The sequence below is a fragment of the Aspergillus tanneri genome, assembly GCF_003426965.1.
Source record: "Aspergillus tanneri strain NIH1004 chromosome Unknown AapTan_2_pilon_pilon_pilon, whole genome shotgun sequence".
NCBI classification, from domain to species: Eukaryota; Fungi; Ascomycota; class Eurotiomycetes; order Eurotiales; family Aspergillaceae; genus Aspergillus; species Aspergillus tanneri.
This window is the reverse complement of record NW_022984629.1, coordinates 3,548,141-3,560,427: the sequence shown is the minus strand read 5'-3', so window position 1 is coordinate 3,560,427 and position 12,287 is coordinate 3,548,141. Positions and strand designations below refer to the sequence as shown.

At 47.1% G+C, this 12,287-nt stretch overlaps 7 protein-coding genes across 7 annotated transcripts; 6 read left to right on the top strand and 1 right to left on the bottom strand.

Moving 5' to 3' along the window:
- Positions 1 to 367: 367 nt before the first annotated feature.
- On the top strand, positions 368 to 841 carry ATNIH1004_001160 (uncharacterized protein; the record flags this gene model as incomplete). The annotated part of the gene is made up of 1 exon (XM_033565860.1): positions 368 to 841. One exon carries the CDS (start codon positions 368 to 370, stop codon positions 839 to 841), a length of 474 nt encoding a protein of 157 aa, XP_033431617.1.
- Positions 842 to 1,382: 541 nt separating this feature from the next.
- ATNIH1004_001159 (putative endoplasmic reticulum DnaJ domain protein Erj5) lies at positions 1,383 to 2,742 on the bottom strand (the record flags this gene model as incomplete). The annotated part of the gene is made up of 3 exons (XM_033565859.1): positions 1,383 to 2,425; positions 2,496 to 2,561; positions 2,670 to 2,742. The coding sequence occupies 3 exons, from the start codon at positions 2,740 to 2,742 to the stop codon at positions 1,383 to 1,385; spliced, it is 1,182 nt and encodes a 393-aa protein (XP_033431616.1).
- A 1,243-nt stretch (positions 2,743 to 3,985) lies between these two features.
- On the top strand, positions 3,986 to 4,510 carry ATNIH1004_001158 (putative COPII vesicles protein Yip3; the record flags this gene model as incomplete). The annotated part of the gene is made up of 1 exon (XM_033565858.1): positions 3,986 to 4,510. One exon carries the CDS (start codon positions 3,986 to 3,988, stop codon positions 4,508 to 4,510), a length of 525 nt encoding a protein of 174 aa, XP_033431615.1.
- Positions 4,511 to 4,536: 26 nt separating this feature from the next.
- On the top strand, positions 4,537 to 5,709 carry ATNIH1004_001157 (uncharacterized protein; the record flags this gene model as incomplete). Its single annotated transcript, XM_033565857.1, has 1 exon — positions 4,537 to 5,709. One exon carries the CDS (start codon positions 4,537 to 4,539, stop codon positions 5,707 to 5,709), a length of 1,173 nt encoding a protein of 390 aa, XP_033431614.1.
- Positions 5,710 to 6,792: 1,083 nt separating this feature from the next.
- SFK1 (Frag1/DRAM/Sfk1 family protein) lies at positions 6,793 to 7,739 on the top strand (the record flags this gene model as incomplete). The annotated part of the gene is made up of 3 exons (XM_033565856.1): positions 6,793 to 6,872; positions 6,930 to 7,199; positions 7,268 to 7,739. The coding sequence occupies 3 exons, from the start codon at positions 6,793 to 6,795 to the stop codon at positions 7,737 to 7,739; spliced, it is 822 nt and encodes a 273-aa protein (XP_033431613.1).
- A 786-nt stretch (positions 7,740 to 8,525) lies between these two features.
- ATNIH1004_001155 (putative Golgi matrix protein) lies at positions 8,526 to 10,586 on the top strand (the record flags this gene model as incomplete). The annotated part of the gene is made up of 6 exons (XM_033565855.1): positions 8,526 to 8,834; positions 8,888 to 9,313; positions 9,368 to 9,803; positions 9,856 to 10,135; positions 10,204 to 10,310; positions 10,363 to 10,586. 6 exons carry the CDS (start codon positions 8,526 to 8,528, stop codon positions 10,584 to 10,586), a joined length of 1,782 nt encoding a protein of 593 aa, XP_033431612.1.
- A 298-nt stretch (positions 10,587 to 10,884) lies between these two features.
- On the top strand, positions 10,885 to 11,835 carry GUK1 (guanylate kinase; the record flags this gene model as incomplete). The annotated part of the gene is made up of 5 exons (XM_033565854.1): positions 10,885 to 10,900; positions 10,965 to 11,075; positions 11,145 to 11,347; positions 11,471 to 11,592; positions 11,685 to 11,835. The coding sequence occupies 5 exons, from the start codon at positions 10,885 to 10,887 to the stop codon at positions 11,833 to 11,835; spliced, it is 603 nt and encodes a 200-aa protein (XP_033431611.1).
- Between the last annotated feature and the right edge of the window lie 452 nt (positions 11,836 to 12,287).

Below are 12,287 nucleotides of genomic sequence, written 5' to 3'. Positions count from 1 at the left end.
CCATGTCATTTCATTGAAGAGTATACCAATACCAGTATCAGCTGGAAATTGTCAAGTAAACAAGCTTGATACTTGATCACACTTTGATTATACTTATCTTGTATAATCGTTGTGTACCGCGCTGAAATTTAGTGGCGACCATCAATGCAGCAAAGGGTCTAAAGTAGATCTCTGGAATTGTCTGCATCTGCAGCAGCTGGGTCCATAACTGTTTTTGATTGCTTGGGTTATTTCCGTCCACACAGCAAATTCCCGAGCGCAGCACACACTTCAGACTGATTATTTCAGTCCCTGACAACGCTGTCTATTCAGAGAAGGCGTAGTCCGCCGTCGTCCACCTGCTCTTTTGCGGAGACAACTAGCCGCTATGGGTTGGTTCGAGGGACTGACAACCTCGTCTGTCCGCCGACGACGTTCTCCTTCTCGTCGATCTACATATTCAACTCATCATTCCCGTTATTCGGCACCTTCAATCTTCAGTTTCGGTGGTGGCAGTCGCTCCGGTCGATCAAGCCCATCAGTCTTCTCTTCATCCTCGCGCCGGGCCCGGCCTCGATCGGGCTTTATTCAGCGTGTAGTCCATTTCATCAAACGTTTATTCCGGGACATTTCCAGCTATGCTCGCCGTCACCCATTTAAAGTTCTTCTCCTGGTTGTTGTACCGCTTCTTACCAGCGGTGTGTTGCAGAAATTGTTTGCTATGATTGGAATTCGTCTGCCTCGGAACCTTTTGGGAAGCCTAGGTGGACAATCCTCACAAGGTGGTGGTGGAGGAGGAGGAGGAAGTGGTATGGCAGAGAATATCACTGGGCTGATGAATGTTGCAAAAATGTTCATGTGAACCTTTAAACCATTGCTTCTATGTATTGGAAGATGGGTTCCATGCCTATGTCGATGATACCAAAGATAGTCATAGAAGATCATGACAATTATGATAACGATATGCTTTTTATTTGAACGCTTTTCGGTTTTGTATCATGTCAAAAATCGAAGATTATGTTGCTATGCATCAATGACATAACAGGGCTTTCCCTCCAAAGGTATTCTGTCGAAATCCACGTATCCAGCCTTAATGGTCGTTTATATCAGTCCAGCTCTCGCCCTTTTTTTTTTTTTTTTTTTTTTTTTTTTTTTTAAAGAGGGACAGAGAAGCAATGACATATAGTCTTCGGATCTATCTAACAAAGGGCTTGTAAGGACTCGGAGCAGCATTCTCTCTATTTCTAAGTTCTAACAATACATCTATCTGTACAGCCCAGCATTGGCCCTAGTCTTTTCCTTTTCCTTTTCTTTATTCTTTTTTCTCAGTGGAAGAAGTAGACAAAATTGTCCTGTTTCAAGATAATGACGATAACTATCATGGTAGCCTTTGCTCTACAAACTCAAGACTTTTGTGAACCTTTCCCTCTCTTCCTAGTTCTCCCGTTCGAGACAACCGCAGGACCGGCTGCTGTCTGTTCCACAAATTCGGTGGATTCCTCGCCGTTAGTATGTTTCTCCTCTGGGTTAAATGACCCCACCAACTTTCCTAAACTCTTGTGGTAGAACCAGACTGGGATCCGGAAGAGCATTGTATCCTGCACCCTCGGGCGTTGGATTTCATCAACATCAAGCAAGAATTCCTGTCGTTCACCATCTTCATTTTCCTCCTCCAGAAACACATTACCAATCGAGTCGACTATGAGCACTTTCCCGTTCTCTGCGACAACACGTTTCCTTTCACCGGTGGGCTCTACAGACTCTGTGGTGGGTGTGGACGTGCCGGAAGCACGGGAGGTAGCTCGGGACCCTTTCTTCGACTCCTTGCGATTTTCTTTATCCATCATTCGCTTCTGGCGACGGTTCATTGGTATGGCAGTCGCTTCGCTTGGTTCCGGTGTGGACGACGACGCAGTGGCATTCACTGAATCAAATCCGGGGATGCCCCGAACGCCCAACTCATCACCCCAAGCAGCTCTCCTCGCTTGACGAATATACCGATCAACGAACTCCCGCTGGCGCTTCCAGCCCAGGATCAAGGCCCCGTAGTGAGCGCCACCCCCAAAGGCCAAAAACAGCCCAGCCAGCACGGAACCCAGGCCAGGACGGAATCTCGAGTAATAGTAGCCGGTACCTTTCCACCTGGGGAACCCATTCTTCAGAAAATAATCATACCGCTCGCGTCCTGGACCACGAAGGATGTTCGCAACGGTATTGAGGCGTGAGGCTCGCTCATGAGCCTCCTTGACAGCCGTAGCAATCTCTCGTTCCGAGGGACCTTTGTTGACATGAACACCAGGCTTGTTCGATCTCGACCTGGTCTTGTCTTTAGAGCTATTGGCAACAAAAGATCGTCTCACTTTATCGGGGTGAAGAAGTCTTGATTTTTTGCGATAGGCTTTGTTCAACTCATCCTGGTTGGCATTGGGCTGCACTTCAAGGAAGTCTACCGACCGGGCAAATCAGACACACCATGGACGAAAGAGTGTTTTCTATAGGGAGAAAGACAACTGTACCGTAGAAAGTCACATTAGCGCCCTCCGCAGAAGCAACTTCGTCACGAAGGCGGAAGATCTCATAATCTAGAGACACATGGAGGTTAGCATATTTGGGCAACAAGCCACAAAGGTGGGAGTAAAAATAGCATGCAAAAAGAAGTCAAGAAACGAAAAGGGGTGTAGAGAGCCGACCTTCTTTAGTCCAAGCCGCGGCCAGTACAAATAGGACAGCAAACAGTAACAGGCGGAGTGCTACCGACTTCATGGTTGACGAAGGGCTTCAAGGGGAAGCGGACAAAACCGCCGAGCCCACGAACAAATGTAAGATGAGGCTGCAAGGATTACCACCCAGGCTGTCTACCACCGAAGGAGTTGTAGAGTACGAACAAGGGTGGTTGTCTGAGGGGAGAGTCTTCCTGGAGATTGGGGCGAAATTACATAATTGTCCTGATGAACTATTGAATGCCTTCATTCTCAGGCAAAAATTATTTGTCATCAGGCATAAAGGCAATCAGTATTAAATTACCAGACAGTACCGTACCGTACGGGTGTGATCCACTCTGCAGGTGAACAACGTGGACCAATCATTGGGATAGCCAGTTATTCAGACGATTGAAGAGGTGAGGAGAGAGGACTAAGTTGGCAGGCACTTCAGTCAGTACTATCAATTAGTAGGCCACAGATTAATACCCAATGTGATGAACTAATAGAATATAGTAATTTGGGGGAAGTTAAGAGGGGAAGTAGGTTTAAATTCCATGAATGTCCCCCTCGTCTATTATGCTCCTCTTTGCCTCTTTGATTTCAGTCCCAAGCACATGCCCTGGGTGTCCGAGTACCTACTTGACCACCCTTCACTACGCGGTGCAAGGCAGGTACTGGTACCTCATCCATGCTGAAGAATGGGGCCGACGAGATGCGGCTCGTTTTCATCCTTTCAGGCAATTAATTCATAGTCGACTGATTCTTCCGCTCTCAGCCAAGCCCGCGAACGACGGCCACTTTTTTCTATTCTTAGCACCGCCCCAGTGATTTCGGAAGCCTGTTTTGTCATTGTTTGATTATGGATTGAGATTTTTTTTTTTTTTTTTTTTTTTTTTTTTTTTTTTTTTTTTTTTTTTTTTTTTTTTTTCTCTCCTGTATTTCCCTCCTAAAAAGAGTCAAGTACCTCACTGAGTACCGACCAAGCAGCAGGCAGTCAAGTTAGTTTGTTGGTGGCTGCCTGGCTGTCATTATTGTGGCTGCTGTTTATAAATTCATTGCTTATTTTCTTATAGTTAAAGTACGACCGGGCCAGACAAAAACGGCTAAAGTCCTCGTCTGTCTGTCTGCTGTGAACCATTTCTTTCGACCAACTAAGCCGCTTCCAAGTTCCCCCCTTTTTTTCACTTACCCAGTACTTTTTTTTTTTTTTACTATTGTTATTTCTCGACCTCCATCATCCATTGGAAGTAGCACAAAATTTATCTTTGTTTATCTCTAACTATCTACCTCAACCCTCTGTCACAATGAGCTCCATTAAGATTCCCATCGACGCCATCACCTCGCGATTTGGTGATCGTTTTAGCAGCATGCGTGCTCAGTCGATTGGTACGCGCTTTGCGAACCTCCGACCGGTTTCCGAATTTCTTGATCTCAAGCGAATCTCCAAACCGGCCAATTTTGGCGAGGTGCAAAGCCGCGTGAACTACAATCTGTCTTACTTTTCCAGCAACTATGCAGTGGTCTTTGTGATGCTCAGCATCTACAGCTTACTGACAAACCCCGTTTTACTCTTTGTTATCATCCTAGTTACCGGTGGCTTATACGGTATCGGGAAGCTGGAAGGTCGCGACCTGGAACTAGGAGTTGCTCGCTTCAACACCTCGCAGCTTTACACCGGACTGTTGATTGTGGCCGTTCCCCTGGGATTTTGGGCCTCTCCAATTACGACTGTGCTCTGGCTGATCGGTGCGACGGGAGTGACTGTCTTCGGCCATGCGGCTTTCATGGATAAACCAATCGAGAATGCTTTTTCCGAGGAGGCGGTCTAGGTGGTCGGCCGCGAGCTCCGTACGGTATGCCCCGATGGGGAAGACCACCAGGGGCACAACTGGGGAGACAAACCAGGAGACGGGCGGCTCCTTGGGTAGATGACGACGCACGAATCGAGGAGATAGACAGTGAGGACGAATATATCCTGCGCAATGATCGAGCTTTGTACACGAGGCTGTTCGCTGGTATGGACATGGATGGGGGTTCACAGTTGCGGAGACGAATGGTGGGATATAGCGACTATGGCGATGAACCGGAATCTGCTGACGGAATGGATTATGACATATACGATGATGCAGACAGTACAGTGGCGTATGCAGTTCAATTGGCCATGAAGCATAAAGAGGATTGGCTGGTGGACAAAGCACTGGAAAGAATCCGACGCGCGCAAGTGATGGGACAGAAGAACGTGCGACTATCCAAACCCGAGCTGGAAGCTCTTGAACGCAAACGGATGCACGCAGATGGGGGAAGTCTCGAACGCAAAAGTCCTGCTTCAAAGGCGAGCGAAAATGGTCGTTTAAAGGCGGGAGATGGTTCCCCGACTGGTGGGGTTGCGAGAACAGGAACGCGTCGAAGCGTATCCAGTGCGGGGCAGGGTAGGCAAATGGCTCCGTATAACATTGCTGATGGCAGTGATGGATATGATACGTGGGCCAGAGCTTCAGGTTCTCCAAGTTCGCAGCGTACTCAGTCCTCGCGATCTCCGCAGTCCAACACATCTCCGACCCAGTCGCCTCACAAAGCCGACCGTCACTCTACGATCCCTTATTTTCGTTCGCAGGCGTCCTCTCCCTTGAAAAGTACCGCATTTCAACGTCCTCTTCCCGATGATCCGCATTGGGTACCTACTTATCAATTACCGTATCCCAGAGATCCACCTCCGTATTCCCTACGCAGTCCCGTGGATCCCCGAGGTACTTCGAGCCGGCTAGGAGCAGCGCAATACATGTCAAATTACGGAGAACGCCATCCGGGCAGTGGGCGAGGCTCTTTTGCCTCATGGCTCACCGCAGCCGGATCTGCAAACGAGGATCCCCTTGATGAACAGGACGACGAGGATGATAAAGAGAGTAGCTCCGACGGAAGCAGTGACGAGTTGCAGATGGTGGATGTGGTGGAGCGAAAGATCCCGGCCAGTCCTTCAGCGCGTGTGGCAACCGGCAAAGGAAACCGTCGGCGCCGCCGTCGTCCCTGAATCTCCCCGCATTGTGTCCCTTCTTTATCCATATATTCTTTCCTTCTTTTCCTTTTCTCCCTCCTGCCTAATGAGAGCGTCGTCGTGTTTTTTTGGTTTGGCCTTTCTGTGCGTGCCTTAATAAATTATTAAAGTCCAGGTGTGGCTTCTGCGACAATCAAAAACGTATTGGAGTTCTAATAGATCGGGGTTTGTGGGTTATGTTCACATTGATATGAGTTAAACTGCATTGTCAGGTAATACGAGATCAAATAGATCGAAGTGTATGTACCCAAACCCAGTAGGTGCTGGTGCAACCTCGTCGCGGTGATGAGCAATAACTACGTATATAGTCGATCGTCGTAAGCGCCCGAGTCTAATTCACCGACGTTGGAGATGACGTCGATAGCCTCGTGTTAGCGAGTCTCTTTTCTTTTCCACCTCTCACGACGAACCGTTGCAGGCCGGTTTCCGCGGATTCAGAGTGGAAGCTTACTACCATCGACTCGACTGAATTAGTTTTCTCCATCGACCCTAATTGAATCCTCTCAGTCAACTCCCTCCTCGCCCGACCGTCACGTATGCTTAGACCATTGATTGACGAGTCCTGGCAGAGACCTCAGGGTGAGATATCCTATCATTCTCTGCTTTTGCTTATTCTCCCGGTAACGTGGGATCTAGAAAAGATCGACGCCGATAGGAGTTGCGGCCATCTAAGCCACCCGCAGATTCCGGCCACTTCCTTATACTTCGAACCAATTGCTTATTCTTTGCTCGACCAGACTAAAGTTGGATGCAATAAGTCATCAATATTTTTTTTCCCTTTTTTTTTTGGTGTCTCTCACACTTCCTTTCTCTCTCTCTCCCTTTTTTTTTTTTTTTTTTCCTTTAAATTTACCTTCTCTCGTCTTTGATTGATATACTTTCTCTCCATTTATTTCACTTATCTGGATATACAATCATTCTAGCTCCAGTAAAGCACAAGTCTCTAAAATGTGGGTGATCTCATTTTGGATCTTTCCAATCATATCGGCATGCATGTGGATTGGTATGGCTCTTCCAATGCATCCTGGAGACGTGAGATACTAACATGGCCTTCCAGCAATGCTACTTGCAATGCTCGGTCACTGGGTTGTAGTCGGTTCTCCCATTTACGCCAGCATGGAGAAGGGACAGACAATCGCGTAGGTCTTATTCCACTGTGGACTCTTCACGCCGTGGTTGACCATGAATCATGCCAGATATATTTCCGATGTTGGAGCGCAAAGTTTGAAGCCACTTTTTATTGCCGGCAGCGTGGTCACGGTGGTGTTTTTGGATCTCTCGTTCATCGCCGAGCGATGGTTACGCCATGCAGGCCAATTAGTGCCGAACAAGGGTATTTTCGACAAGGCTTGCGCAATTGGGTCGATTTTCTTCGCGGTGGCCGGGGCCCTGGGACTCATTTTGCTCTCTATCTTTGACACACTTCGCCATTCCAATCTACATTCCGGATTCCTAGTTATGTTCCTGTGAGACCTCATCCGTGCTGTAGCGGAGCAAAGAACGCCAGGGCACTGATTATCATTGATTGATGTAGGGTCGGCTATCTGATCAGTGCCATCCTTATCTGTGCCGAATATCTACGTCTCGGGATTTTCTACCGCTCACAACATCGGGTCTTGTTAGCCAGTTTCGTCATCAAGGCATGCTTCGTGGTAGTTGAAATCGCTCTGGCCATTGCCTTTGGTGTTCTTCCAAGCAGAGGCCACAGAAATGCGGCGGCAGTCATAGAATGGGGTAAAGAATATAGTCATGTTCCTTGTGTTGCGTTTCCGACTAACTATGGCTCTGTAGTGATCGCTCTTATATTTACTTTCTATGTTCTTTCCTTCGCCATAGATTTGTTGCCGTCAGTGCGAACCCGTCGTCGCGTTCCCCAAGGTGAGAAGCGGGTCACTATGGCAATGAATGAGCCTGAGGTCGAAGTTACTCACGAAGAACCGCTAACGATGGATTCCGCGGGGCCCATTGCCGATGATGTCAACTATTATCGGGGACAGCGCATGTAACATGAATGGATTTCAGGGTCGAGAAATGGAGGCAGCGCATACAACCGGTGCATTGGGCTTCACAGGATACCCCGGTGGATTTGTCGATTTTGATTTTGGAGTATATACGGCTGATCTTATTTTATTTTATTTTTTTTTTTTCTTCGGAGATCTATACATCCACGCAGCCTCTGTAATTATCAGTGTACTCGAATGAGATGAGTCCAATAGAGGGGAATGCATGTATCATATCATTTTCTATAGGGTACAACAAAGCTCTGGTGTAATTTCTATCTTGTATATGTTTGTCGCAACTCAGACACTGCCGGACAGTGATATAAAGAAAAGGAAGCAAGAAAGAAAATCACTCTTTCTATGCAACCAAACTACGGCGGATTCTCTCCTATTTCTCCTGATTCACCCTGCTCCCGATAATGGTGATTGTGTCAGAGTGCAGCGAGAGCCAGGACGCATTCAATGGTAATCTGTCCTATACAGGGCACCTTCGATTCCTATTGGGTAATCATAAACCGATGCACTTTATTACCTTTATGCTGCCCAGATACTGTTCTGTGCAGTTGTATGCATGACTTTTAAAGATATTTAAGAGAGCTGTATCAACTTAATGGCTTTTGACCCTAGGATGACAAGTTTATGCTAAACAAATCGACGCCTTTATTTAATTATTACTTTCATAATAAAAATATTTTCAATTATAAAACCTCGCAAGTCAGTTGGTCCTAAGTGTCTGAAAGGTAGATTGTTTGCTTGCATACCTAAGCGAGACAGGTGTCGGGAGCGCTAGTGATGTTGACAACTATGGTTGGATTTGATCGCGGCAAGTCCAACACCATCAAAACAAGACCTTTTATCAAGTGCCCTAGAACGGACGCGTTACTCCCTCCGGGGAACCCAACGGAAATGCCTGAAGGTATCTATGCCCATGTAATTCCAATCTTACCTGTGCGCTCCATGATGCTGACTGTTATCGATCGACAAGGCGGAAAATCGAAGGCCAAGAAAAAGGGTAAAGCCAAAGCCACGGAAGAGGTTACCACGAGACTTTCTGAGAACGAGGGATCAGTGGATAATGCTGCTGTATCTTTGGAATCAAGTGTATGTGATTTCAGAATGGCAAGTAGTCCACTCGTGCTAATAACAAACAACAGGGCGAACAGTCCGGCGCAGTTGAGGGGCATGTGAAGAAGAGTCAGGATAGCGAAGCGGGCAAAACCGCAACAAACTGTCTACGCGATTCAACAGGTAAACCTGCGGAAGACAAGGGGGCACCGGCCCCTGGCGATAAAACCGAACATGCAGACAACGAAACCACGTCATACCCTGATGCGCTTCAGTCGAATGAGAGATTCGATACCCTTATACGTGACAGGGACTCGCTACGTGCCGAGGTGACAGACATGCGGAAGTCTTTAGAAGAGATACAATCCAAGCATCGTGCAGACATGGAAGCTCTGCAACATAGATTGGAGAATGCTGAGAGCAAAAAAGAGCTTGCGGAAACACAGTTTCAAAAGCTTTTGGAAAGAGTGAATACAATAAAATCTCAGCTGGGTGAGAGACTAAAGGAAGATGCTGTACGTTGATCCTGTCTTGCTAAACTGTTTGTCTCCTAACTAATTCTGCAACAGGAGGAACTGGGCCAAGCAAGAGCGAAGATCCAGGAGCTGGAAGAACAAAATACAAATCTGAAAGAAGAAGTTCAATCAAAAAATTCGAAAATTGATGAACTCCTCCGAGGAAATGAGGAGAGGATGAAGGAGATTTCGATTTTGCGAGACAGAACAAACCTATCGCAACAGAACTGGTTGAAGGAGAAAGAAGAACTCCTTGAACAGGAATCATATCTCCAATCGGAATTTGAACAGGCTAAGGAGGCCATGCACAATTGGGAGGTCCTTGCTATGGAAGAGCGATCTATCCGGGAGAACCTTGGTGAGAAAGTTATAGACCTGGAGGAGCAAGTGGCCAACCTCAGAGATGCCTACGAAAGGGCTTCTGCTGAGAGCGATTCCCAACTAGCGACTGTAGATGGATTGCAGCGGGCTTTACAGGAGATACAAACAGGTAGGTCGACTCCAGAGGTACAATTTATAAGGCGAATGCTGACCAGCCTCAGCTCGAAAACAGGAGCTTCGTGAGCTTGTGGAGAGTTCCGACGCTCAACTTGAGGAGCTTAAACAAACACTTCACGGCGCGGGGAAGAAAGCCTCGGAAGCAGAACAAGCGCTTCAAGAGGCCCAGAATGAGCTTGAGCGAGTGAGACCGTTTGAGAAAGAAGTAAGGGAGAAAAATCTCTTGATCGGAAAACTTCGGCACGAAGCAGTGACGTTGAACGATCACCTGACGAAGGCTTTACGTTTTCTCAAGAAAGGAAAACCGGAAGACAACGTGGATAGGTACGTCTTGCGAAACGTGGGTGCATGTTGAAATCCAATCAAACTGATCAATGTTTCCTGTTCTATAGGCATATTGTTACAAATCACCTATTACATTTTCTGGCCCTTGACCGGTCAGACCCAAAGAAATTTCAGATTCTGCAACTTATTGCAGCGCTGTTAGGCTGGTCAGATGGTAGGCTCAAAGCATCCCTAACTAAGGGAGTGGGACTGACTGTCCAAAATAGAACAACGTGAACAGGCCGGCCTGGCACGCCCTGGAGCCTCCAACACAGGGAATCTTCGAGTCCCTGGTACACCTATTCACCGTACACCTAGCACACCAAGTTTAGCCACCGAATTCCTGGACAATGGCAACACTAGCAAGGAGTCACTGGCAGAACTCTGGTCCAATTTCCTCGAACAGGAGTCGCAGAATTCACAAGAGAATACCGTTCAGTCAAAGCCCTGAGAAGGATTTAATCAGTTTCACTGAAGACCAACACAAGTGTCTGTCAATTATCCTCCTGTTATGCTGTGATAGGGTATAATATACTTAGAAATGTAATCATTCACTGTTCTGTCTCTAATCAGGTCGTCTCACCGCCTCTGGTTTTGCCGCAGCCTGATCGGCTCGATGAGTAAAATGACCAATTCACCTTTTCGTCTGAGCGCTCTATAATTTCATGCATTGCTTTCTAAAGCCCAGAGCAACTATATTCTCACCCAATAATCTCTTCTCAGTTGTATCCCGCTACCGGACTGTCACAATGGATTCGAGCGCTGGTATGGCCCACGAAATTACCTTCCGCAACCCCTCCTTGCTGGCCAACCTTAACAACAATTGCAGTTCACAAGTTCCGTCCGGTGGTCGTATCAGGTCCCTCTGGCACGGGAAAGTCGACTCTGCTCAAGAGACTATTCGCTGAGTATCCCGATACTTTTGGATTCTCGGTTTCCCGTCTGTACCTCGGATAACCCCGCATCATACTGCAATTTGAGCTGAACCATATCTGTTCAATCAATCCAGATACCACTCGAGCCCCTCGACTCGGCGAAGAGCATGGACGTGAGTATAACTTTACAACAAAGGAGGATTTCTTGGACCTCGTTAGCCAAAATGGCTTCATCGAACATGCGCAGTTTGGCGGCAATCATTACGGCACCAGCGTCCAAGCGGTCAAGGATATTGCACAGAAGGGCAGGATATGTATTCTTGACATAGAAATGGAGGTAATAAAAATCTCTTTGGATGCATGGTATAGGAGCCGGGCAGAAGGGGTCCTAAAGAAAAAGGAGAAAAAAAGCATGCGAAAGCAGTTTAGAACAAACGACTGACGGTACCGAACGATCTAGGGTGTGAAGCAGGTCAAGCGTACCGATCTCGATGCTCGCTTCTTGTTCCTGGCACCACCGTCAATTGAAGAATTGGAAAAGAGGCTACGTGGGCGAGGCACGGAGACTGAGGATAGTCTGAGGTATGTTGAATATTCCCGGCAGTGCCTGGGGTGTATTCCGACGATTGCTTAATGCGAACGTGTACAATGCTAATTTTACGTGGAATACGAAGCAAGCGCCTTGCACAAGCGAAAAACGAACTTGAATTTTCTAAACAACCCGGAGCCCACGACAAAATTATTGTGAACGACGACCTCGAAAAGGCTTACGAGGAACTGAGGGATTGGGTTGTTGATGGGGGTCGATTTGGAGCGCAGCAATGATCACGTACCGGCGGTAGAGAACATATATATATGGAGTTAAGAGTTCGGTTAAAGCAATCCCAGAAAGAGGTTATGATTATGGCTTTAGAACGCAACATGCAGTTTGGAGAAGTTTCCCCAGCGGATAAAAATTAAGTACATCAAATATTAGGAGACGGCTCTAGCGTTCCCGATGCTAGATTCACCTTCCGATCGGCAAGAACGAAATCATAAGAAAATTGGTGGGCTTGGTAAGTCACTTTCTCTCGTATAGGTAGAAGATAGGACTAGTACGGAAGCTTCAAATAATAAAAAAAAATACCTATAAGTGCCTGCTGCTAGACTGAGAGATGGAGAGAGCGAGAAAAGAGTAGATAGCACTTGAGAAGAGCTGCCGACTGAAGCTGTATACTGTCGAGTAGGGAAGCAGGCGGCTTAGAATGTATGCTCCACAATTCATTGAAATTCATTCC